General features: G+C 48.8%; 1 protein-coding gene across 1 annotated transcript in view; it reads left to right on the plus strand.

The window, feature by feature from the left end:
• The window catches only part of LOC140390002 (kelch-like protein 6), a 66,438-nt gene that overhangs the window by 19,612 nt on the left and 23,796 nt on the right, over positions 1-23,030 (plus strand). The window contains exon 3 of the mRNA XM_072474764.1: positions 9,682-10,131. Within this exon, the coding sequence (XP_072330865.1) occupies positions 9,682-10,131 (450 nt within the window). The remainder of the gene's footprint in view (positions 1-9,681; positions 10,132-23,030) is intronic.

Here is a 23,030-nt window from a genome sequence, read left to right on the forward strand (position 1 = left end):
TGCCTGTAGGGTCCCCCTCATGGCTCAATCCCTTGCTCCACTAGCCTTCCTGATGACCAACCATGTGTTGCAAGCCCTTTCTAATCATCACCTAAAGCTTTCTGACTTCTCTCGCTCAGTTTTTATCAGCTTAAGTCGGATTAAACCGCTTTCCTCCGCCAATCATCGGTTTGAGATTGTATCTGGTGTTGTGAATAACTATACGAATAAGCTTTACATCGGAAAATTGAACACTACTTAAACGTGACCTGTCGCTGGGAATTTGCAGATTTCTTAATCCTGAAAAAAAAATCAAATTATATCCATGGACTGAAATCAGCCAAAGATATCAGACAAAATTCAACCCTCACTCAGCTGCATTGGTCATTGAGGTGACTTTAACACAGCAGCAAATGTTTCTATTCTAATCCTGCAAATCTGAGATATAAAAGTCTGCTCATTTGACTGAAATAACAGATACTACTCATGGAGTTCAACTGTCAGCAACTTGCGGCCAGGAGAAGGTGGATATCCATCTGGGCTGAGCTAGTACAAACTGTTAGAGGGTCCAAGTGTTGAATTTGGTGAGTGACTAAGTAGCACAATGGTAACCGCCCCCCCCCCCCCCCCCCCCATCCCCCAGTCCCTTCTCCCCCCACCCCCTCACCTCACAAGCCCCTATAGGCAGTTATTGACTCAAATGTCACAGGGAAATATTTGTTGTTTACACATGGTCGATTCCAGCACACGGAATCTTTGACACAGACTAAAGTTTTGCATCAAACCGCAAACTTCGCTGAATAAGGTACGATAAAACACATTATTACAGTGCGATAAACATCTCAGCTTCTCCTTTCACGCACTTGCAGTCACTCTGAATTGATATGAAACTGCTTCACAGGTTTCAGCCACCTCAACTTTCACTCAAATTAACGTCATCTTCACTGAACAAGCTGGGCAGCTGGATCTCGAATTATATCGGGGCACCAGCTTGTTTGTTATTTATCTGTTGTCCGTGCTTGACGACTGTTATCCCCTGATGATTTGAACTCACACACATGTACCCATTAGTCTGTAAGCAACAGGGTGGTGTGCTTTGCACACCAGTGTACTTTGTTGCCTCTATACTGACTCTCTTACTCTGAAACCCACAGAGAATCTACAGCACAGAATCAAGCCATTTGGTCCAAAAAGCTCTATACCCATGTTTATTCTCCTCTTGCTTAAGTCACTGCTTCTTTCTGCCTCTGCGTTGCCTTTCTATTCCTGTCTGGCTCATGTATGTGCACCTCAAATGTATCAATATATCTGTTTTGACTATTCGATAGGATACGAGTTCCACATTCCTACCATTTCCCGGGTAATGATATCCTGCTTAAATTCTTTAGTTGACCTGTTCTTGGTTATTTTAGACCTTATGCCTCTTGGATGCATTTACAGTGGAGACCTGTCCATCCTCTTCATAATTTTAAAGAGCTGTCTGTACTGTTGCGTCTTCTTTGAGGCTTCTTCAGAGAGTCATGAATACAGACCAGTCCATCACACAAATCTGCCTCCCATCCATTGACTCTATCTACATCTTCCGCTGCCTGAGGAAAGTGGGCAGCATAATCAAAGACCCCTCTCACCCGGCTTACTCACTCTTGAACTTCTTCCATGGGGCAGGAGATAAAAAAAGTCTGAGAACATGCACAAACAGATTCAAAAACAGCTTATTCCCCGCTGTTACCAGACTCCTAAACAACTCTCTTAAGGACTGACCTGATTAGTACAACACTCCCGATGACGGTGCCTATGGATTTACATAGTGTGCCTTGTGTTGCCTTATTATGTTGATGCACGATCAATGACCACTTGTGCGCCTGCACGTGTTTTCGGAGCAGGATGGGTCCGGTGCTGCCAGCCAGGTCAGGAGTGAGGTCCCAGAGGAGGAATTCCTAGGGAAGACAAGGAGACGTTCATGAGGTGTCTGGTTGGTGGTCGTACAAAGCAGTGACCGGATGGAGTGGAGGGCATCCGGGAGGACTTCCTGCCAGCGGGAGACTGGGAGGTTCCTGGACCTTAGGGCCAGTAGGACGGTCTTCCAGACTGTTCCATTCTCCCTCTCTACCTGTCTGTTACCCCGGCAGTTGTAGCTGGTCGTCCTGCTCAAGGCGATGCCCTTGCTGAGCACGAATTGACGCAGTTTGTCGCTCATATAGGAGGACCCCCTATCACTGTATATGTAAGCGGGGAACCTGAACAGTGCAAAGATGCTATGGAAGGCCCTGATGACGGTGGTTGCGATCATGTCGGGGCAGAATTTGGCAAATGGGAACCGGGAGTACTCGTCAATCACGTTCAGGAAGTACGTGTTGCGGTCGGGACGTAAGCGCGGGCGTTCCTGAATTCCACATCCAGGGAGCCTGCAAGGGCCCGTGCCTCCCTGAGACCTAGAGTGTCTTTTCCTAACAGTCGCTGGTGGATTTGTGAGGATAGCATACCTGCCACGACAGCGTCCCGGACGAAGAGTTCCGTGTGTTCGCTCGCCGAAACTTGCGGGCAGCCGCAGCTTCTTCCCAACACCAGGAGTGCACGGTAGAATTCTTCCAGCGATTCCCCAGGGGTTTGTCGCCTTATTGAAAGCAGGTGCCGGGCATAGACCTGGTTTACCCGGCGAATATAGTGTCCTTTTAGCAGCTCTATTGCTGCATCAAAGTCTTCCGCTTCCTCGATGAGGGTGTAAATCTCCGGGCTTACCCTTGAGTGCAGGACTTGCAGTTTCTGCTCTCCCGTGGGTGCGTTTTCGAACATCCCAAGATACCCTTTAAAGCACGCCAGCCAGTGCTTAAAGATTGCCACTGAGTTCGCCGCGTGGGGGCTAAGTTGCAGAAACTCCGGCTTGATTCGGAGCTCCATCCTTTCTTCTTAAAAAACTAGCTTATTAAATTGATGCACGATTAATGACCATTAAAGCGAGGTTGTAGTCCAACTGAAGGCTTTAATAAGCTAGATGTTTCCCCCAGCAGCTCAGGTACAGAATGAAGGCTGCTGGGGCGGCACGGGTTCTTATACCCTGCCTAGCAGGGCGGAGCTACCATACATCCTAACCAATAGAAAGCATACAGTTTCCACCAATGATGCTTCAGCCGATCAGGTACCATAATACCTATAATACCACATATGTATTTTCTTTTTATTTTATTTTCATGTACTAAATGATCTGTTTGAGCTGCTTGCAGAAAAATACTTTTCACTGTACCTCGGCACACATGACAAAAAACAAATAAACAAATCCTGTCCAGTAAAAGAAGAGAGTACCAGTTCACCCGATCTTCCCTCAGAGTTTCATCGGTAGCCATTGTAAATCTACCTTGCACGTTCTCCGGGGCTTAATTAATCGTTTTGCAGTATGGGGGCTGGAGTGGCGTACGAGTGTACTCTAGCCACTCTACATAAATTTAACATCGCCTCCCTCTTTATTCATTCAGCTAAATGAACCACTGCTACATGTTAAATTTGTTCTATCATTTATCCGTTCACTCTGCAAACCTGTTCATGTCTTCCTGAGTTCTCCGGCAGTCCTTAACTTTATTCGTGAATATGGTGTCATCTACAAATTTTGCCGCCAAATCTTTATTTTTCTAGTTCATTTCATTTATGTTTATCGTAAACAATAGTGGCCTGAGCATGCATTCCTGCGCAGCATCATATTTCACTTCTATCTGGTCTGATAAACCACCCTCCAAACCCCTGTTTTGCAGCCATCTTTCAATCCATTTTATGTGTCCTGCTCAATTCTCTGCCCTCCCCCACAACGTCCGGCATTCCTGCCTGTCAAAAACAGGGGGTGGAAAATCAGCCCCCCCCCCACACACAATGTCTCAATGTCTCCCCTCTCCTGCAACATGTTTCTTGTTTATGATTTTGTTTGTGTGACAGTCTAAGACATAGAAGGCTAATTGTGGGGAACTTAGAGTAAAAATAGAAAGATCTGCATTTATATCGCACCTTTCACAACTGCACGGCGTCCCAAAGCCATTTCCAGCCAGTGCAGTACTTTTTAAAGTGTCGTCACTCTTGTGATGCAGGAACTGAAGCAGACAATTTGAGCACTGCAAACTCCACAAACAACAATGTGATGACGACCAGATACTCCATTTATATGATGTTGGTTTAGAGATAAGTATCAATCAAGATACCTTCTCCTGTCCTTCTTCAGGATGGTGCGATGGAGTCTTTTCTATGCACCTGAGAAGATAGACAGGGCGTTAATTTAGCATCTCATCTGAAGGGTGCCTGACCGAGCAGCGCTGAAGTGTCAGCCTTGATTTTTCTGGTCGAGAATTGGAGTAGGACTTTAACCCACAGCTACCTAACTCAAAGAGCGGGACTTTCCTGCTCCTCTCACTGACGGGGTCTTCCGGTCCCTCGTGGTGAGTTCCCTGGTGGTGAAGCGGGTGAGCCACGCAAAGATCCGTAGTCCACGGCGAGACTGGGAGACCCCGCCAGCAGCCAATGGCTCGCCTCATCCTCCGCAGGAATTTCGCCGCAGGAGTTGCCGGAAAATCCCGGCTAAACGTATGCTCCTTCAACATGTTGCGTCATACACTCCGAGGGCAGGCACAGTATAGGATAGATACAGGGTGAAACTCCTTCTGTACTATACATCAGGTATTACTAGGTGAGATACGAAACACATTTAGTTATGGATTAAAGCCCCACTCACACTATTTCAAACAGGTCCAATCCAGGCCACAGCATGGTTAAATACAACGTAAAGCAGTGTCCCAGCAAACATTTCCAGGACAGCCACTGTAAGAGATTTGAGTATAGCTTCCTTGATGCCCTCTGTCAAGATGGTACAATAGTTGTAATGCCACTGCACTAGCAATCCAGAGACCCAGCCTAATGCTCTGGGGACAGGGGTCCAAATCCCACCAGATCATTTAAATTTGATTATTCTCATAAAAATCAGGACTATAAAACTAGCTTCCGTAATGGTGACCATAAAACTATCATTGATTGTTCTAAAGACCCCCCTTCTTCAATAATGCTCTTTCGGGGAGGAAATCTGCAGTTCTTACCTGGTCTGGCCTACATGCGACTCCAGACCCACAGCAAAAGGTGGTCTACTCTTAACTGCCCTCTGAAATGTTCAGCTCAGGGCCAGTTAGGGATGGGTAACAAATGTTGGCTTTGCCAGTAACACCCACATCCCATGAAAGATTTTGAAAAATGTTGTTTGATCAACATGGTTCAGAGTTAACCTTGGAAGAACACACTTAACGACATGAACATATTTCCTATTTCATATTCTGTGTAAGATTACTCACTGGCATCGATTTGTACTTGGCTCCCTGCCTGCTAGTTATTGGATTGAGTCTGCCTCAACTTATTTCACTTGGAACCTTTAGATGCCACAGAGGGGAATTTTATCACATTAGCTTGGACACCCATAGGCCAGTGTCACACCCATTTCCCATACTTGCCGTCCATTTTTCATGTTGATTGTACTGTTCTCCAGGGAGTTCAGCTAAAGCCCCCTATAGCAACCTGTAGAAGTGAAATTGGCAACTTTCTTTGGCTCTTCGAACACTGGGAATTCTAGACCTTGCAACAAAGGATACTGTTCAGCCCATTGTGCCAGTCTTCAGCAGTCTGTTTTAATCCCCATTTCCCTGTATCTTTATTATATTCTTCTTTGACAAGTATTCATCCTATTCCATTTGAGCTGGTGGACCAGCCTGTGGCTCAATGTCAACTTCTAGTCGCGTTTCCTATGTTTTAATAAATCTCTTTGTAACTTTTTCACCTAACATATGCCTTACTCCACACCCCTTTCTTTCCACTGGTTGGGGCATCAGTAACAATCTCACAATTTGCCTGCACACTTCAGGGACTTGATTGTTCTTGACATTAGATGTAATCTCAAGTTTGTCTGTGGATTACTATCCTCGAAGGCGTTGCAATCCCTTTTGCATGAGGAAGACTAGTAGCAGCAGAGGATTCTTCGGCAATCTTTACTTCAGTGGATTGACCACATGTCACAGTCACATGATCTGGCTGCGTGGATGGTGTTTCCACTTGAGGTGGTTCTGTTGTACCTGGCACTGGCACATCAATACGTGTAGATAGCAGCAGATCTGCGTGTCGTCTCCACAAAAACTCATCTCCCGTTTGTCCGGTATAAGAGGCTGGACCAGTTTGAGCCAACACAGCTGCAGGAACCCACTTCTTGCTCATGGTATAGCTGCACACCAACACTTTCTCTCCTTGTTTAAACAAGCATCTTCTCGAGTTACCTTCCCTTCTCATGATGTGCGACTGCTGATTATGTCCTACTATCTCGGACGTCACCTGGGGTAAGATCAAAGGTAGTTCTCAGTTTCCTCTTTTTTGGAAAAAAGCTGGGGAAACTCTATGTAATTAGGTGTGGTGTTGCTGCGATATATCGCCAGACACTGTTTAAGGGCGATGGAATTAACCTTGGTCCTTGGAAACTTTCCGTGCGTGCTTCAAGGACTGAATAAACCTTTCCACTAAACTGTTCATGGGTGGGTGGTAGGGTGCTGATTTTAATAAAACACATCTTTAAGTAATCCTCAAATTCTTGAGCCATAAACTGTGGACCGTTGTCGCTCGTGATTTGTTCTGGTTTATCATATCTGGCGAAAATCCCATCAGGTTTTTCAGTAGTTTGTTCCGCGGTTGTTGATTTCATCAGGACCAATTCAGGCCACTGGGAGTGTGCATCTATTACGACCATGAACGTGTGCCCTTCATATGGACCAGCAAAACCAATGTGTCGATGTTGCCACAGCATTTTAGGCCACTCCCATGGATGCAATGGGGACAACAGTGGTGCGTTCCTTACCCGCGTACGTGACTGGCACAGTCCAGCTTTTTCCTCTTTCTGGGTATTGATCCCTGGCCACCAAAAGTAGCTCCGTGCGAGTTCCCTCATTTGATCTATACCTGGGTGTCCTTCATGTAATTATTCCAGTACTCTTTGTCACAAATTTAGAGAAATTATTACTCTTATCCCACACAATAGATAGACACTCTGCTGTTAATTCAAATTTCCTGGAAATGTATGGTTTAAATTCAGGATGTTTTCCTGCTATCCTCCCCTTAAATTTCCAGTACATTTCCCGTCACAGGATCATGGAACCATAGACCTCCGACAGTGCAGAAGGAGGCAATTCGGAGCATTAATCTGCACCGACCCTCTGAAAGAGCACCCTATCTAAGCCCACTTCCCTGCTCTATCTGCGTAACCCCATAATCCCCACCTAACCTGCACACCATTCGACAATAAGGGACAATTTAGCATGGTCCCACCCAGCCTGCAGATCTTTGGATTATGGGAGGATTGTCTGCACGTTCTCCCCGTGTCTGTGTGGGTTTCCTCCGGGTGCTCTGGTTTCCCCCCCACAGTCCAAAGGTGTGCAGGTTAGGTGCATTGGCCATACTAAATTGCCCTTAGTGTCCAAAACAAGATAGGTGGGGTTACTGGGTTACTCAGTTAGGATGGAGGTGTGGGCTTAAGTGGGGTGCTCTTTCCAAGGGCCGGTGCAGACTCGATGGGCCGAATGGCCTCCTTCTGCACTGTAGATTCTGTGATTCTGTGAAAAGACCTTTATTGGAGTCTACTTGCTACCAATGAAGGAATACCTTTGTGTGGCCCAAAAAAGCTGTTCCGGCCTGTGATCTGTCAATAGTGTGACATGATGACCATCGAGGTGTTGGTGAAATTTTCCCACACCAAAAATAATACTCAGTGCCTCCTTCTCCAACTGAACATAGTTTGATTCAGCACTTGTTTATGTATGTGATGCAAGAGCTATTGATCTCTTTTCCTCTGAAGGTAGTATATGAGACGCCACTGCTCCAACACCATACACTGAAGCATCACATGCAAGTTATAATGGTAACTTTTGGTTGAAATGTACCAACAACTCTGACTTCTTTAGTACATGTTTAGCTGACTGGTATATTTTTTCGCACTCTGGAATCCAATGCCAAGCTTGTTTCCCGCACAATAACAGTTTGAGTAGGGTTACTAGATTTGATACAAATTTTCTATAGTTGTTAATTATTCCTAGGAATGATCTTAAGGGCTGGATTCTCCTGACCCGCCCGCCGCAAAAACGCGAGCCGTGGACAATGGAGAAGTCAATTGACCTCGGGCAGGATTCCCTGGTCGCCGGGCGGATGCGGCCGGAGAATCCCACCCAAACTGTTTTACTTTCATTGGTCGTGGAGCCTCCATTAGCATTGTTGTCTGAGGGATGAATATCGGCTCAGACACTGGGGATAAATGTCCTTCAAAGAGCGGTAAGGGATCTCTGCATTTGAGAGATCTGACAGAGCCTCAGTTTAATGTCCCATTGGAAAGATATAACCTGCGACAGTACAATACTCCATCAGCTCTGCAGCGATGTAGCAGCCTGGTCTATGGAGTGGGACCTTCAAACCCAGATCCAGGAAGGTTACACTGAGCCAAAACTGTAAGTTGAAGTGTAGTTTCTGTTGCTTTACTGAATGTGCAGCCAATTTTTGACCAGAAAGATTCCACTCACAGCAATGAGGGAAATGGGCATTTATATTTTTTGGTGGTTTGAGTTGAGCGATAAGTACTTGACAGGAAACTGGAGAATTCCCTGCCCTTCATAAAAGTGATCTTTCACCGTCCTCTGAGAGGACACATTGAGCTTCAGGTTAATGTCTTATCCCAAAGGTGACAACTCCGACAGTGCAGCATTCCCTCTGTACTGAATTGGTGAATGTTGACCCAGATTAATTCATTAAAGTTCATGTTTGAGGCTATGATCCCACAACCTTCTCTCTCTGAGACAATAGTGCTAGCAATGAGCCAAGCTGACATATGAGACGAGAAATCCATGCACACGTTGAAAATGGATGCGTGCGTTCGGTTCATGAGCTTGTCAACACTCACTTTCCCAAACACGGACATTAAATTGGGGTTTTCCACATCCTAAGAGTGACACGTCTTCAAGAATTATTTTAATGGTGGTAACGTGCTTTGGGACATCCTGAGATACTGAAAGTAGGACCTTATTTTTTTTCGAAGCCTAGCCCACTGGTTCGTTTGTTGGTGCTCTCATAAACAAAACTTTACTTTGGTGATCTCGGTGCCGGATTGAGGTGGGGTGGGAGATAGAGAGGTCGTGCTAGGGCTGCTACATTTGGCCTCAGTGCCCTATGATTATGGAAAAAACACCTGCAGAACTGGTGACTCCTATTATACTTGTGTGGACATCAAGATTGGGTTTGGCTGTGATACAACCCATGGTCACTTCGTCTTCCGATACTCACAGTGCCACCTCAATATGAGGGAGAGGCAGGAACAGAAAACCGAAGAGACAGTGAGGGGGCGGGAGGGGCGGAGAGGTGCTTTTTGTGACTACTGACTGTTGGAAGGGTGTTGATTACAGATCGGTATCTCTTAAAGAAGTCTCCATAGTTTTCTGTAGGTTTACTGTGAGTCTTTATTAATGGCTAGAACTATTTGCCCATGTACAGCCTAGAAGCTGTCTCCATGCTTCGGTCTATACACATCTCTGCTCAACACAACACTGACCCTGGATCAGGGTCATGTGTCTCTTACATCATTGTGTGTACTCAGTCCTACATTAACCTAATATATGTCAGACTCTTATACTACACTGACCTTGTGCCTATTTCCTTGTCTGACAGTTCCCGCGGATGGTGGATGCCTGCGCCAGCTTCCTCATGGAAGCGCTGCACCCGGATAACTGCGTGGGGATCCTCAGGCTGGCCGACACACACGCCCTGGACAACCTGCGGAGGCGCGTCGAGAATTACATCATACAGAACTTCCCTCAGGTGCTGACTCACGAGGAGTTCCTGGAGCTGCCGGCGGAGATCCTGTCAGATATCCTCAGAAGCGACGAGCTCTACGTCACGGACGAGGAGCAGGTGTTCGAGACGGTGACCCGTTGGGTGCGCCACCGAGAGCCAGAGAGGCGGCTTCAGCTGTTCCAGGTCCTCAAGCACGTCCGCCTGCCTCTCCTGGACCCCTGGTATTTTGTGGAGCAAGTGGAAGGCGATGAAATTGTTCGGCAGAACCCAGAGGTGTTCCATTTGCTGCAAGAAGCCAGGATGTACCACCTGTCGGGAAATGAGGTCAGCCTATTGGATTAATCATTCCAACCTTTTCTTTCAGATTTTGCTAGTTTGTGCTGCTTAGATGTGGAAAAAGAACTTGCAATTCTTTTTTAGAAAATATTTTATTAAGGCATTTATAATTTTAACAATTTAACCACCAGGTATCAAAGGGAACAAAACAAGATAAACAAGACCCCCACCCAATAACAAACCCCAGCCAACATGGCTTACACAAACAGGACTTCCTTCCCCAGCCCCCCTTTCCACTGGTCTTCCTAACCTTATTCAACCCCCCATGCCCCCCTTTCCCTCCCCCCCTCCTGCCCGCTGACAGCTTAATTTTTCTCGAAGAAGTCGATGAATGGCTGCCACCTCCGAGCAAACCCCTGCAGCGATCCCCTCAAGGTGAACTTGATTTTCCCTAGTTTGAGAAACCCCACCATGTCGCTCACCCATACCCCCGACTTCGGGGGTTTTGAGTCCCTCCATCCAAGTAGGATCCGTCTCCAGGCCATCAGAGAGGCAAGGGCCAGGACGTCGGCCTCTCTCACCCCCTGGGCTCCCGGATCTTCCGACACACCAAAGATCGCCACCTTCACCTTTAATAGTTCTGACATGACGTCAGCAAACCCCTGCCAAAAAACCTTCATGCCCAAAGTATATGGACGTGGCTCGCAGGCTACCCGTACTGTGCCCACACCTATCCTCCACCTTCTCAAAGAACCTGCTCATCCAGGTCGCAGTCATGTGCGCCCTGTGGACCACGAGGATGCATTGACTCGCCTCAGGACTTCCTCCCATAATCCAGCCTCCAACTCCACACCCAGCTCTTCTTCCCATTTTCACTTCACTTCCCCAATCGGGGCTCCCTCCCACTCCATCAGTTCCTTGTAGATCTCTGAAACTTTCCCCTCCCCCACTCCTGCTCTCGACACCACCTTGTCCTGTAGCCCCTGGGGCGGCAGGTGGGGGAAGGTCGAAACCGGCCTCCGCACAAAGTCCCTCACCTGCAGATACCGGAACCCATTCTCACCTGACAGCTCAAACTCTTCCAAGCTCGGGAAGCCCTCATCGATAAAAAGATCTCCAAATCCCTCGATCTCCGCCCGCTGCCACCTCCGAAACCCCCCATCCAGACCCCCGGGAGCGAACTGGCGGTTACCACATATCGGTGCCCACACCGACTCCCCCTCCAGCCCAATGTGCTCCCGCCACTGTCCCCAACCCTCAGGGCTGCCACTACTACCGGGCTTGTGGCGTACCTGGCCGGCGCGAACGGCAGAGGTGCCGTTAACAGTGCCCCTACACTCGTGCCCCTACATCAGGCCGCCTCTACCTGCTCCCAAATCGACCATCCTCCACTACCCACTTCCTGACCATCGCTATGTTCGCCACCCAATAATAATTTATAAAGTTCGGAAGAGCCAACCCCCGCCCCCCTCGTCCCCACTCCAGCAAAACCCTCTTCACCCGCTGGGTTTTACCTGCCCATACAAACCCCAAGATCACCGCATTCGCTTTTTTAAAGAACGCCTTGGGGATAAAAATTGGTAGGCTCTGAAAGCCGGACAGGAACCTTGGAAGAGCCGTCAACTTCGCTGTCTGCACCCTCCCTACCAATGACTGCTGGGAGCGAATCCCTCCAAAAGTCCCCCTTCATCTGCTCTACCAAAACCGACCAAGATTCAGCTTGTGCAGCTGCTCCCATTCCCACGCCACCTGGATGCCCAAATACCGAAAGCTCCTCCCTACCACCTTGAACGGCATCGCCCCAATCTCTTCTGCCCCCTCGCCTGGATCGCAAAGACCTTGCACTTGCCCATATTCAATTTATATCACGAAAACTGGCCGAATTCCTCTAGTATCTCTAAATCCCTCCAGCCCCCCCCCCCCCTTCCCCCCCCGCCCCCCCCCCTCCCCTCCCAGCCCCCTGGACTATCTCCTGCCAGATCCCCTGACACTCAGCGCCATCGGCAATGGTTCTATAGCCAGAATAAACAGTAGTGGGGAGAGTGGGCAACCCTGACCCGTCCCCCAGTGCAGCCTGAAATAATCTGAACTCACCTGGTCCAGCCGCACACTCACCACCGGTGCCTTGTATAACAACCGGACCCAGTCCACAAAGCCCTGCCCAAACCCAAACCGCCCCATGACCTCCCACAAATAGTCCCACTCCACTCGATCAAAGACCTTTTCTACGTCCGTGGTGATCACCACGTCTACCTCTCGTCCCTCTGGAGCATCATGATCACATTGAGTAGCCTCCTGATGTTGGCCGCCAGATGCCTCCCCTTCACAAACCCCAACTGGTCCTCCCCTATCACCCCTGGGATACAACCTTCTGTTCTCGAGGCCAAGATCTTAGCCAATAGTTTGGCATCTACATTTCGCAGAGAGATCGGTCTGTATGACCCACCTTGTTCCGGGTCCTTGTCCCGCTTTAAAATGAGGGAGATCGAAGCCTGCGACAATGTTGAGGGGAGCACTCCCAGCTCCCTTGCCTCATTAAAAGCCCTCACCAGCAGCGGCCCCAATACCCCCGAGAACGTCTTATAAAATTTCACTGGGTACCCATCTGGCCCCGGGGCCTTGCCCGATTACATTGCCTCCAGCTCCTCCACCACTTCTACCAGCCCAATTGGGGTCCACAGGCCCTCCAGCAGCTCCTTCGGGAACTCCAACACCTCGAAAAACCGCCACATCACTTCTGCCCCGGCTGGAGGTTCTGGTTCGTACAGCTTGCTATAAAAACTCTAAACACCCCATTCACCGCCGCCGGGTCCTATACCATATTCCCTCTTGCGTCCTTTACTTTCTCGATCACCCTCGCAGCGTCCTGCTTCCTCAACTGGTGTGCTAACATCCTGCTCGCCTTCTCCCCATACTCATACACCGCCCCTCTCACCCTTCTCAACAGTCCCATCACCTTTCCCGTAGATAGAAGCCCAAACTCCATCTGCAGCCTCTGCCGCTCCTTTAGCACCCCCACCTCCGGGACCTCCGCATATTTCCTATCCAGCTGCAGGATTTCCTCCACTAGCCTTTCTATCTCCACCCGCATCGCCTTCTCCCTACGTGCCCGGATCGAAATAAACTTCCCCCTGACCATTGCCTTTAGTGCCTCCCATACCTTACCTGCCCAGACCTCCTCTGTATCATTAATCTCCATATATCCCCAGATGGGCTTCCTCACACCTCCTCCAACAACCGGTCGTCCAACCTCCATTGTGGGCGCTGCCGCCCCCCCCTCAGCTCACCTGCAGGTCCACCCAGTGCGGGGCATGGTCCGACACCACTATTGCCGAGTACTCAACATCCACCACCCCTGCCAGCAGCTTCCTATCAAAAACCAAAAAGTCTATTCGGGAGTACACCTTGTGTACATGGGAGAAGAATGAAAATTCCTTTGCCCTCGGTCTCCAAAATCTCCACGGATCCACCCTCCCGCCCCATGTGCTCCATGAACCCCCTTAGCTCCTCCGCTGCTGCCGACACCCTCCCCGACCTCGAACCCGACGGATCCAGTCTCGGATCCAGAACCAAACTAAATCCTCCCCCATGACCAGCCGATGCAAGTCCAGGTCGGGGATCCTCCACAGCAACCGCCTCATAAATTCGACGTTGTCCCAGTTCGGAGCATAGATGTTCACTAATATCACCGGCATCCCCTCCAGTCCGCGTCCTGCACCTCCTCAGGCCCGTCCTCGGGTACCCACTGTTATCAATCCACCTCCTACCGCTGTCAGCAGTTTATCCCCCCTCCCCCCCACCAAGCCCCCAAAACAACAATCCCAAACCCCCACTAACCACCTGCTCACCCCCAACTGCGCTTCCGTGAACTAGCCCTCCCAGCTAGCCTGGTAGCCCCTGCCCATGGTGCCTAGCATCCTACCCCCCCCCCCCGATTTCCCTACCCCCCCCGCTCAGCTATCCTGCTAGTGCAAACAAAGCAACCCCACCCCAGACCCAATCAAAGAGAACAAACCCCCCATCCCCCACCAAAGAACAGAATCAAACCCAAAGCAAAACAGTGGTCCCAAACACAGTATCACAGTGACCCAACCCAACCCCAGAAACACAGTGCCAAATCTCCTCCAAAATTCAATGTCCCCCTTCCCTGCCAGTCCATTGTCTCTGACAAACTCCATCGCCTCGTCCGGCGTCCCGAAATACAGTTCCCGGCCTTCATAGGTCACCCACAAGCGCACCAGGTACAGAATCCTAAATTTCACCCCCTTCTTGAAGAGCATCGGCTTGACCTTATTAAAGCTCGCTCTCCTCTTGGCCATCTCTGCACCCAGGTTCTGATATGCTCGAAGTTCACTGCTCTCCCAGGTGCAGCACCACATCTGCCCGGCCCACTTCAAGATCCACTCCTTGTCCAGGAATCGGTGCAATTGCAGCACCGTCGCCCTCGGCGGCTCAGTCCCCTGCGGCTTCCTCATTAGCGCCCTGTGCGCTCGACCCACTTCCAGAGGTCGTGTGATCCCAGCAGCTTCTCCAACGTCTTCCCCACATATGCGCCGGCATCTGATCTGCTCCCTCGCTTCCCTCCGGCAGGTTCACGATTCTTAGATTCTGCCTGCGCCACCGATGCTCCAGGTCCTCAACCTTCTCTTGCAGCCGCCTCTGCTGATCCCGCATCAACCCCCAACTCCGCTGCCATCGAGGCGAGTTACACCTTGTGTTCCCCCGCGACCCCTCCATCTTCTGGATCGCCGGACCCTGGGCATCCAGCTTCGTCTCCACGCGGCCGATCACCGCCTTAATCGGGTCCACTGCCCTGTCTCCTTTCGTTGCTGGGTGAACGTCCCGTTCAGGAAGCCCACCAGCTGCTCCATTGACCACTGAGCCAGCAGGGCCGCTCCCTGCCCCTCTGCCATCTCCAGGCGTGTCACTGGCATCACACCAGCTTTTACTATCTGTTCCCCTCTTTTGCGACTGCTTCTGGTTCTCAGCTCCATGCACTGGTGGAACACTCTTTCCTACCAGCACTCCTGCACCTTTTTTCCTCCACACATCCACCTATTCACCGGGGAAAAGGTCAAGAAAAAAAACACCACTAGCAGGAGCCACCAAATATGCAACCACTCACACCATGGCCGCCACCGGAAGTCAAGAACTTGCAATTTTTATAGCATTTACACAATGTCAGGGGCATCCCAAAGTGCCTTGTAATCAACGACATAGAGTCACTGTTTTAATGTAGGGAATCGTGGAAGCCAATTGGTGTCTCGCAGTGAGAAACCTGACCAGTTAATCTGTTTTAGTGATAGTTGAGCAATGAATATTGAACAAGGATGGTGGGGGAGAATTCTTTTGCTCTTCTTTGAGACAGTACCCTGGGATTTTCATGTCCATCTGAGAGGATAGAGGGGACTCAGATTAATACCTAGTCTGAAAGATCTAATCTGACTGTGTAGCACTCCCTCAGTACTGCAGTCTCAGCCTGGATTGTGTGTTGAAGGTGCTGGACTGGGACTTGAACCCAGATCCTTCTGATTCTGAGCTACCACTGGTCTGATAGTTGGATTCAGTCAGTCGAGGTGGCGAAGAATGAACTCTCTCGATGGTTCGCCTGATAAAAGACACTGCCCAATGTGCTGCTGGGGCAGACAGTACAGACAACCCTGCTTCAACATAAACTGATATCAACTGAGCAATAGGTGACTTCCAAAGTGTGGAAAAGCCACTTTTTTTCTGGTGAATCCCTCAAAGTGTGTTTATGCACTTGACAGTTGAGTAAAGGTTTGGGCCTGAAAGTGATGCCCCCTACAGTCGAGCAGCTTGGTGAAACCTTTGGAGTGCCTTTTAACTGCCTTGACCTTAACTCTAATGGGGCCAGGCCCACATAGCCTACTAGTCCCCTCCAGTGTTTCAAACATTTTAACCAGATTTCCCTTCCACCTCGTGCGGCCTCATCCCCAAGGAATATAAAGCAAGATTTCCAGTTTCATTGGGTCTTCAGTTCTCTGGGGGAATTTTTGCACCTGTATTTCTGTGCAGAGTTGTGAGAAATATTAGGCCGAGATTCACAGTATGCGTGGGCCCGATTCCCTGCTGCTCCCAGTGGGCAAAACGCACGGCTGAGACGGCAGATTCAGGAAACTACAAACTGTCCTCCTACTCAATCAATATTGAAGTTTGACCAATTCTTGCTTTCAGAGGTGAGGCTCCCCACCCTGAGATTTGAAAGGACTCTAACTACCTTGCTTTGATATTCAAAACCTCCTGGAATCCAAATGATTTTCAAATACATTATGCGTTTTTTTGGGGGGGGCTCTAATCCACGAACCTGAACCCACAAATTCAGTTTATCCAGCACACATAGCTTTTCCATTTTGACTGTATTTCCATCTCATACCCAGTGTGTTCTTCCTCCAACATGTTTGACACCCCCTCAACTGCTCCCTTTGTTTATTTCTTGTTCTAACCTTATTTGTATCAGATAGTTTCAGTTCTCCGTCCGAAAATTGCTCTAACATTTTTTACATGATCACGATGAGCTCATTGTTATACTTTTCCATTATCCTCCAACGAGTTTGCCCCATTGCAACTTTGGAAATTCTCATCACACTCACCCGTAATGCCTTCTGCTCACATCAAGCTATCCTCACTTAATCATTTTCTCACTTCACCTCCTAACATCTGCAGAACGATGAGTCACAGGAGTACCGAGAAGGATTTAAATAGAAAGGTTCAGTCAACAAACGAAAGCAATGCTGCTTTGAGGCAGGGAATACATCTAGCCCCAGGCAGGACCATCCGAAGATGCATGTTCCCTTCCTGCCTGGCTTTTATCGGTGGGTTTTAACCAGCCCCGCTGTTGGACCTCAGCCCCTCATTGGGGGAGCTCGTATTCCACGAGCCCCATGGGAACATCAAGTGGGTCGTCCCCTTGGGTCTCACGGGGGTTATTACAAGAACCAAACTAAAAGATCACTGGTTAGACCATTGTGAAACTGGGGGAAAAAAATTGGAACATATATGGTGCACACTCACCTAGATTTGGACAAATATTGCAGAAGGGTCCTGAGACATACTTAGGACTTATCTTTGCATATTTAAATTGGTCCAATTAAAGGGACACCTAAAAACAATGGAGATCAACAAAGCAGCAGGCATGCCGGTCAGGCATATTGGGCGTAGGACCTTGCACCCAAAAATTGGTATATGTTGCAATCATTTTACATCTTTAACCAGACATAATGGGTGTTTAATGGGGGGGAAAAGCAGAGGCCCATTTTGGGCATGTTTAGCGGGGTGTTTCTCGGCACTGTGACCCTGCTATTAAACTGGGCTTTTTTGGGGGGCCTCAAGTGAGGAAAGCCCTGCTGAGGCCACACTGAGCCTGATTGTCAGTACAGGAAGAGATCGGGCTGCCATTTTTAGATGGTGCCCCAATCTCACGGCCCCCCCACCGGGTCTTCTGGATACCCCCCCCCACCGCCATGCCCCAACTTGTTGATTAGTGGGTCCTTGAGTCTCCCTCACCCCACCTCATAAGGACAGGGCACCCTTGGGTCCAATCTCCAGCATGGGCAACCTACCACCTGGACACTTTGGCACTGCCAGTCTACCCCCTGGCCCAGGTGGCACTGGAGGCGAGGTCTCCGAGGCGCAGGCGTTCTATCCAGTGCCTTGGGAGGCTCCAGTGCGAACATATTTAAGTGAGCTTAACTGCACACTTAAATATGCAGGATCCAGATCCAGATCGTGATGTCTCGCGATTTCTCGTTAGACCTCGCGAAGCATCCCGAGCATTGTAAATCTCGCAAGAGGCCTCTCACGAGATTTACCAGCCTTGTCGCGACACTGAGTTAAGCATGACAAGGCCGTACGATCACAGCCAACATAGACCAACTTGTCCCCCATTATCTGTAAGAGAGAGAGAGAGACAGAACGAGAGACAGAAGGTTATAGGGATATATTAGGAGGGGAAAGTACAGCAAGTGGAAATAAGTGATAAAAGGGCATAATGGGTTGGGTTATCTTGAGAAGATAAATGCAATACCACATTCATTGAGTCTTCATCTCCGTTCCTATTTTTGGATGTGCAAATTATTTGGTGTTAAAGAATGTCATTAAAAGAGCTCAGTTTCATGAACATACCCAGGGATATTTTAGACCCAGTTTATTTTTGCTGAAAGATATATCACTACACTGCTTCTTCTGTCTCTTGGCAGCAACCCAACACAGACGTTGAACCATGTTTCTGTGTGTATGATCCCTGCCCGTAAAATGGTGCAAGTCGTGGTGATCCTTGAGGCTTATCTGTCGTCTCAGCAGCACTAACATATGTGGGTAAATCATGGAGCTATTAGTTGCTGGGAAAAGGGTTACGAAGAGGTGGAGAAGATCCAGCAAAACCGGGAGCAAATAAACCTGGACTTGGTACAACACAGGAGACAAGAGCTGTTACTGCTGGCAGGAGGCCATTCGGGGACAAAATACAGTAATAGGACAACAATAGCTTAGTCTTGTGTTTAAATGAACCTCAGGACAGGTCTGAGGTCGAACAGCTGCGGCATGGTAACACAGTGGTTAGCACTGTTGCCTCATAGCTCCAGGGTCCCAGGTTCGATTCCCGCTTGGGTCACTGTCTGTGCGGAGTCTGCACGCTCGCCCCGTGTCTGCGTGGGTTTCCTCCGGGTGCTCCGGTTTCCTCCCACAGTCCAAAGATGTGCAGTGTAGGTGGATTGGCCATGATAAATTGTCTTTAGTGTCCAAAAAGGTTAGGTGGAGTTACTGGGTTATGGGAAGAGGATGGAGGTGTGGGCTTGGGTAGGGTGCTCTTTCCAAAGGCCGGTGCAGACTCGACAGGCTGAATGGCCTCCATCTGCACTGTAAATTCTATGATTCTATGAAGACCTTAGCCAATTGGTTAGTAGTGCTCCTGGATGCTATCCCCACTCCTGATTATATTCTCCTTCTCCCACTTTGGGCTGTCCCTGCTGAATCTTGTCCAGAGTATGTGTTTTTTGAGCAGACTCCATTATGTATCCTGATATCTGTGGGACAATAAATATCTGGTTTCCTGGGTTTAACAGATGGTTTTCATTCTGTGCCGTGGACAATAAAGTATCCAAATATGGATAATGCAGTCTTGTGGGCAAAAAAACCAGGTGAGCTTCAGAACCAGCGAGGCCTCAAAACCAGCAAGGCCTCAAAACCAGCAAGGCCTCAAAACCAGCAAGGCCTCAAAACCATCGAGGCCTCAAAACTATCGAGGCCTGAAAATCAGCGAGGCCTCAAAAATGTCAAGATATAAATCCAGGAAGGCCTCAAAAGCAACAACTGGAGCATGTTGAAAAGCCTTGGCATTGACATGTTGGTGACCAATGGCAGGAGTCTGGGGGAGGGGCAGTTGAAGGTGGGAGGTAACGTAATGACAAAGCTCCTGGAATATACCCAGCAGTGTTAACTTTTCAAGTCCATGTGACTCTTCTTCAGAGTTAAAGCGAGGGAGAAATGTGATGGATTATGTATGGTGGAAAAGGGAGTGGATCAGCTGAAGCAGAGTAGAAGGTCAGTGATCGGTGGGAACTAGGAGAGTAAAGTCAGTGTTCAATGAAAGCAAAACTGAAGAACAAGTGACAGATGGCCCTGAGGGGGAGGGGAAGAATTAATTTTTTCATTGGGACAAAAAATGTTTTGGGATATTAAAAGAAAATTGAGATGGAGGAGAAAGGTCGGAGTCTAAAATTCTTGAACTCAATGTTGAGTCCTGTGGGCTGTAAAGTGCCTAATCGGAAGATGAGATACTACTCCTCTGGTTTGTGTTGGGCTTCACTAGAGCATTGCAACAGGCTAAGGATGGGACATGTGGGTATGAGAGCAAAGTGCTGAGTTAAAATAGTAAAGACAGGAAGATTAGGGTCATGCTTGCGATTTGAGCGAATGCGTTCTGCAATGTGGTCACCCAGTCTGCATTTAGTTTCCTGAATGTGAAGGAGACCATATTGGGAGCAGTGAATACAGTCGAGCAAATTGAAAGAGGTGCAAGTGAAATGCTGCTTCAGCTGCAAGGATTGTTTTGGGGCCTTGAACAGTGAGGAGGGAGAAGGTAAAGGGGCAGGTGTGGCACCTTCTGTGATTGCAAGCGGAGGTGCCGTGGGAGGGGAATGAGGAGTTGGGATGATAGAGAAGAGGACCAGAGTGTAATGTAGGGAGCAGTCCCTGTGGAATGCTGTCAGCTGGGGTGACGGGAAGATGTGTTTTGTGGTAGCATCATGCTGGAGCTGGCTAAATGATGGAGGTTGACCGTTTGGTTGTGGAGACTGGTGGTGTGGAAAGTGAGGACAAGGGGGACCCTATCCTGCAGCTGTACTCCGCTTGGGCCTTTGTGATTGGCCCTTATCACTGTCAATCACTCTCATACCCACCCACCCAACTCCTTGGAGAGGCAATGTGGCCTTGAAACAATTAAAGCAGTGAAAAGGGTGTTTACCATAAGAACAAGCCAGATCTACCATCACTGCCTGTTAAACTATATGGCATTGGGAGTGCTGGGAGGATTTCAACTGCCCAGAGACCAAATTTGACTTGCTTTGATTAACAAGTTCAGCTGTCCGTTGCACGGAACATGGTGGCACACTCCAACTGGCCAATCACCTTGGTATTCACCTTGTTATGCAGGATGAAGGTTGTCGGACATATTCCTGGGGTGGGCGAGAAAAGGCAATCTGTTTTCTTTTCTTGTGGGGGATGATATAAGAGTTGGGGTACAAATAAAGTTAATGCGGCTGGACAGTGCCAGAGGAACAACACAATTAGAGCTGTCTCGTGGAAGACCTGTTAGGGAAAAACATTTGCTGCCCGCTCTGGATGCCAGAGTTTCCGCGCATGTGGGAGCGTCTCGGTGAAACTGCTTAATGGTCGGTATTCCGATTTGCAGGGTGCAGTGCAGTGTGAGAGATCTTTTGGGGGGGGGAGTTCTTGCAGACAGTAAATGGAGCATGAGGGTGAAAGGGAGGGGAGAGCAAATGAAGAGAATAGACACTGTGTGAGGTTAAGTACTGACAGAAATCTCTGATGTGGTTCATGTGAGAGGGAAAATCTACAAACAGCTCATCTGAGTCATTTTGAGTGAATTGGTGGGGCACCTTGTCACCGTAGCAGTTAGCACTGCTGCCTCACAGCGCCAGGTACCCCAAATCAATTCCGACCTTGAGTGACTGTCTCTGTGGAGTTTGTGCGCTCTCCCTGTGTCTGCGTGGGTTTCCTCTCACAGTCCAAAGATGTGCAGGTTAGGTGGATTGGCCACAATAAATTGTCCCTTGCTGTGGTTAGGTAGGGTTACTGTGAAAGGGAGGGGAAGTGTGTCTAGGTAAGGTGCTCTTTCAAAGGGTTGGTGTAGACTCGATGGGCCAAATGACCTCCTTCTGCACCATAGGTATTCTATGGACTGTGCTGAAATAAGTACCCTTTATACAACAGTTTCAACTATTGACCTCAAAACAAGGTTTCCATCCCCAGCCTCATCTCTCGCCCCATCTATGTTCCCTGTTAATCGAGGTGGAGAGACACATTTAATCTTTTTAAGGGAAGTGTCTCCTTTCCTTTTTCTTTATAAATTTAGAGTACCCAATTATATATTTTTTTCCAATTAAGGGGCAATTTAGCGTGGCCAATCCACCTAACCTGCACGTCTTTGGGTTGTGGGGGTGAAACCCACGCAGTCACGGGGAGAATGTGCAAACTCCACACGGACAGTGACCCAGAGCTGGAATTCGAACCCGGGTCCTCAGTGCCGCAGTCCCAGTGCTAACCACTGCACCACGTGCTGCCCAGTGCCTCCTTTGCTAATTGCACTGTCCTCAATACTGCACCAGAGGAATATATATGTTTTACAAGCATTACATTTGTCTTGTATTAGTTATGGTGACATAGGTAATTGCCTGATATCCCATCAACCACTTGCATTTAGATAGAACCAGTAATGTAGTAAAATGTCCTAAAGCACTTCAGAGGAACGTACTCAAGGCACAAAATCATCACTGAATCAAAGGAGGGAAAATGACGTTGGGATTCTCCATTGTGAGTCCGCCCCGCTGCCAGCCAGGTCGGAGAATTTTGGCACCCCGTTTGATGGCGGTGGGATTCCCGACTCCCACTGCTGTCAATGGGGGTTTCCCATTGAAACCTCCCCACGCCACCAGGAAATCCATGGGCAGGGGTGTGCTACCCCAGGAACCAGAGAATCCCGCCGCGTGAACAGCGGGAGAATTCCGTCCACAATGACACTTGGGGCATGAAGCTTGATAGGCTGGGGTTGTTTTAGCGGCCTTATCTGCCTGCCCTGCTGTCTTCATGGATCTAGAGACACACACCGCAAGATCTCTCTGATCCTCTATACTTCCTAGCATCCTGCCGTCCATTGTATATTTCGTTGCCTTGTTAGTTCTCCGAAAATGCATCACCTCACACTTTTCATGGTTAAATTCCGTTTGCCACTGTTCTGCCTATCTAACCCATCTATATCTGTAATCTAAGGCTTTCCTCCTCACTATTTACCACACCACCAATTTTCGTGTCATCTGCGAAGTTACTGATCATACCCCCCACATTCACATCTACATCATTAATGCACACTCCAAACAGCAGGGGATGCAGCACCGATCCCTGCAGAACACCACTGGGCACAGGCTTCCAATCACAAAAACAACCTTTGATCATCACCCTCTGCCTCCAGCCACTGAGCCAATTTTGGATCCAATTTGCCAAATTGCCCTGGATCCCGTGGACTTTTACCTTCCTGATCAGTCTCCATGTGGGACCTTTACAGAATCCCACCCAATGATAGCCTGTTGAGTTGAATATGGCTCTTTGTCAGTTCAGAAAAGAGTCATGCTGGGCTCGAAACAGAAACTCCTCTCTCCACGGATGCTGCCAGACTGGCTGAGAATTTCCAACAC

The sequence above is a fragment of the Scyliorhinus torazame genome, chromosome 14, assembly GCF_047496885.1.
Source record: "Scyliorhinus torazame isolate Kashiwa2021f chromosome 14, sScyTor2.1, whole genome shotgun sequence".
Classification (NCBI taxonomy): domain Eukaryota; kingdom Metazoa; phylum Chordata; class Chondrichthyes; order Carcharhiniformes; family Scyliorhinidae; genus Scyliorhinus; species Scyliorhinus torazame.